The sequence below is a fragment of the Penaeus monodon genome, chromosome 20 (genome assembly GCF_015228065.2).
Source record: "Penaeus monodon isolate SGIC_2016 chromosome 20, NSTDA_Pmon_1, whole genome shotgun sequence".
Classification (NCBI taxonomy): domain Eukaryota; kingdom Metazoa; phylum Arthropoda; class Malacostraca; order Decapoda; family Penaeidae; genus Penaeus; species Penaeus monodon.
Genome location: NC_051405.1, coordinates 24,552,380 through 24,552,680, shown reverse-complemented (window position 1 = coordinate 24,552,680; position 301 = coordinate 24,552,380). Strand labels below are relative to the sequence as shown.

Below are 301 nucleotides of genomic sequence, written 5' to 3'. Positions count from 1 at the left end.
GAAAATGGAATAACCAGAATATCTCCCCCCTCTCTTCCCCCCTCCCACTACTACGCGTCGCCCCCTCCCCCGCACCTCCTTCCCCCCCACAGCCCAAGTACCGAGTGGAGGGGGACGGTTCTGACGGGCCCGGGTATCGAGCTCGTTACCGAAGGGAGCGTGTGAGAGAACGGATAGCGGCAAGACTGGCACGTGAAGCCGAGGTAAAGAACAAAAGGAAATTGATAATAGGAATGAAAAGGATAAAGAAGAATGTCTTGCTGATGACCTTTAGTTTTTGGCCGTACTGTACTGACCCACC

At 54.2% G+C, this 301-nt stretch overlaps 1 protein-coding gene across 1 annotated transcript in view; it reads left to right on the top strand.

Annotated features, from left to right (window-relative positions):
* Positions 1–301, top strand: part of LOC119585724 (ubiquitin carboxyl-terminal hydrolase Usp2-like) — a gene marked incomplete in the record, with an annotated part of 125,661 nt that overhangs the window by 81,065 nt on the left and 44,295 nt on the right. The window contains 1 exon segment of the mRNA XM_037934412.1: positions 93–203. Within this exon segment, the coding sequence (XP_037790340.1) occupies positions 93–203 (111 nt within the window).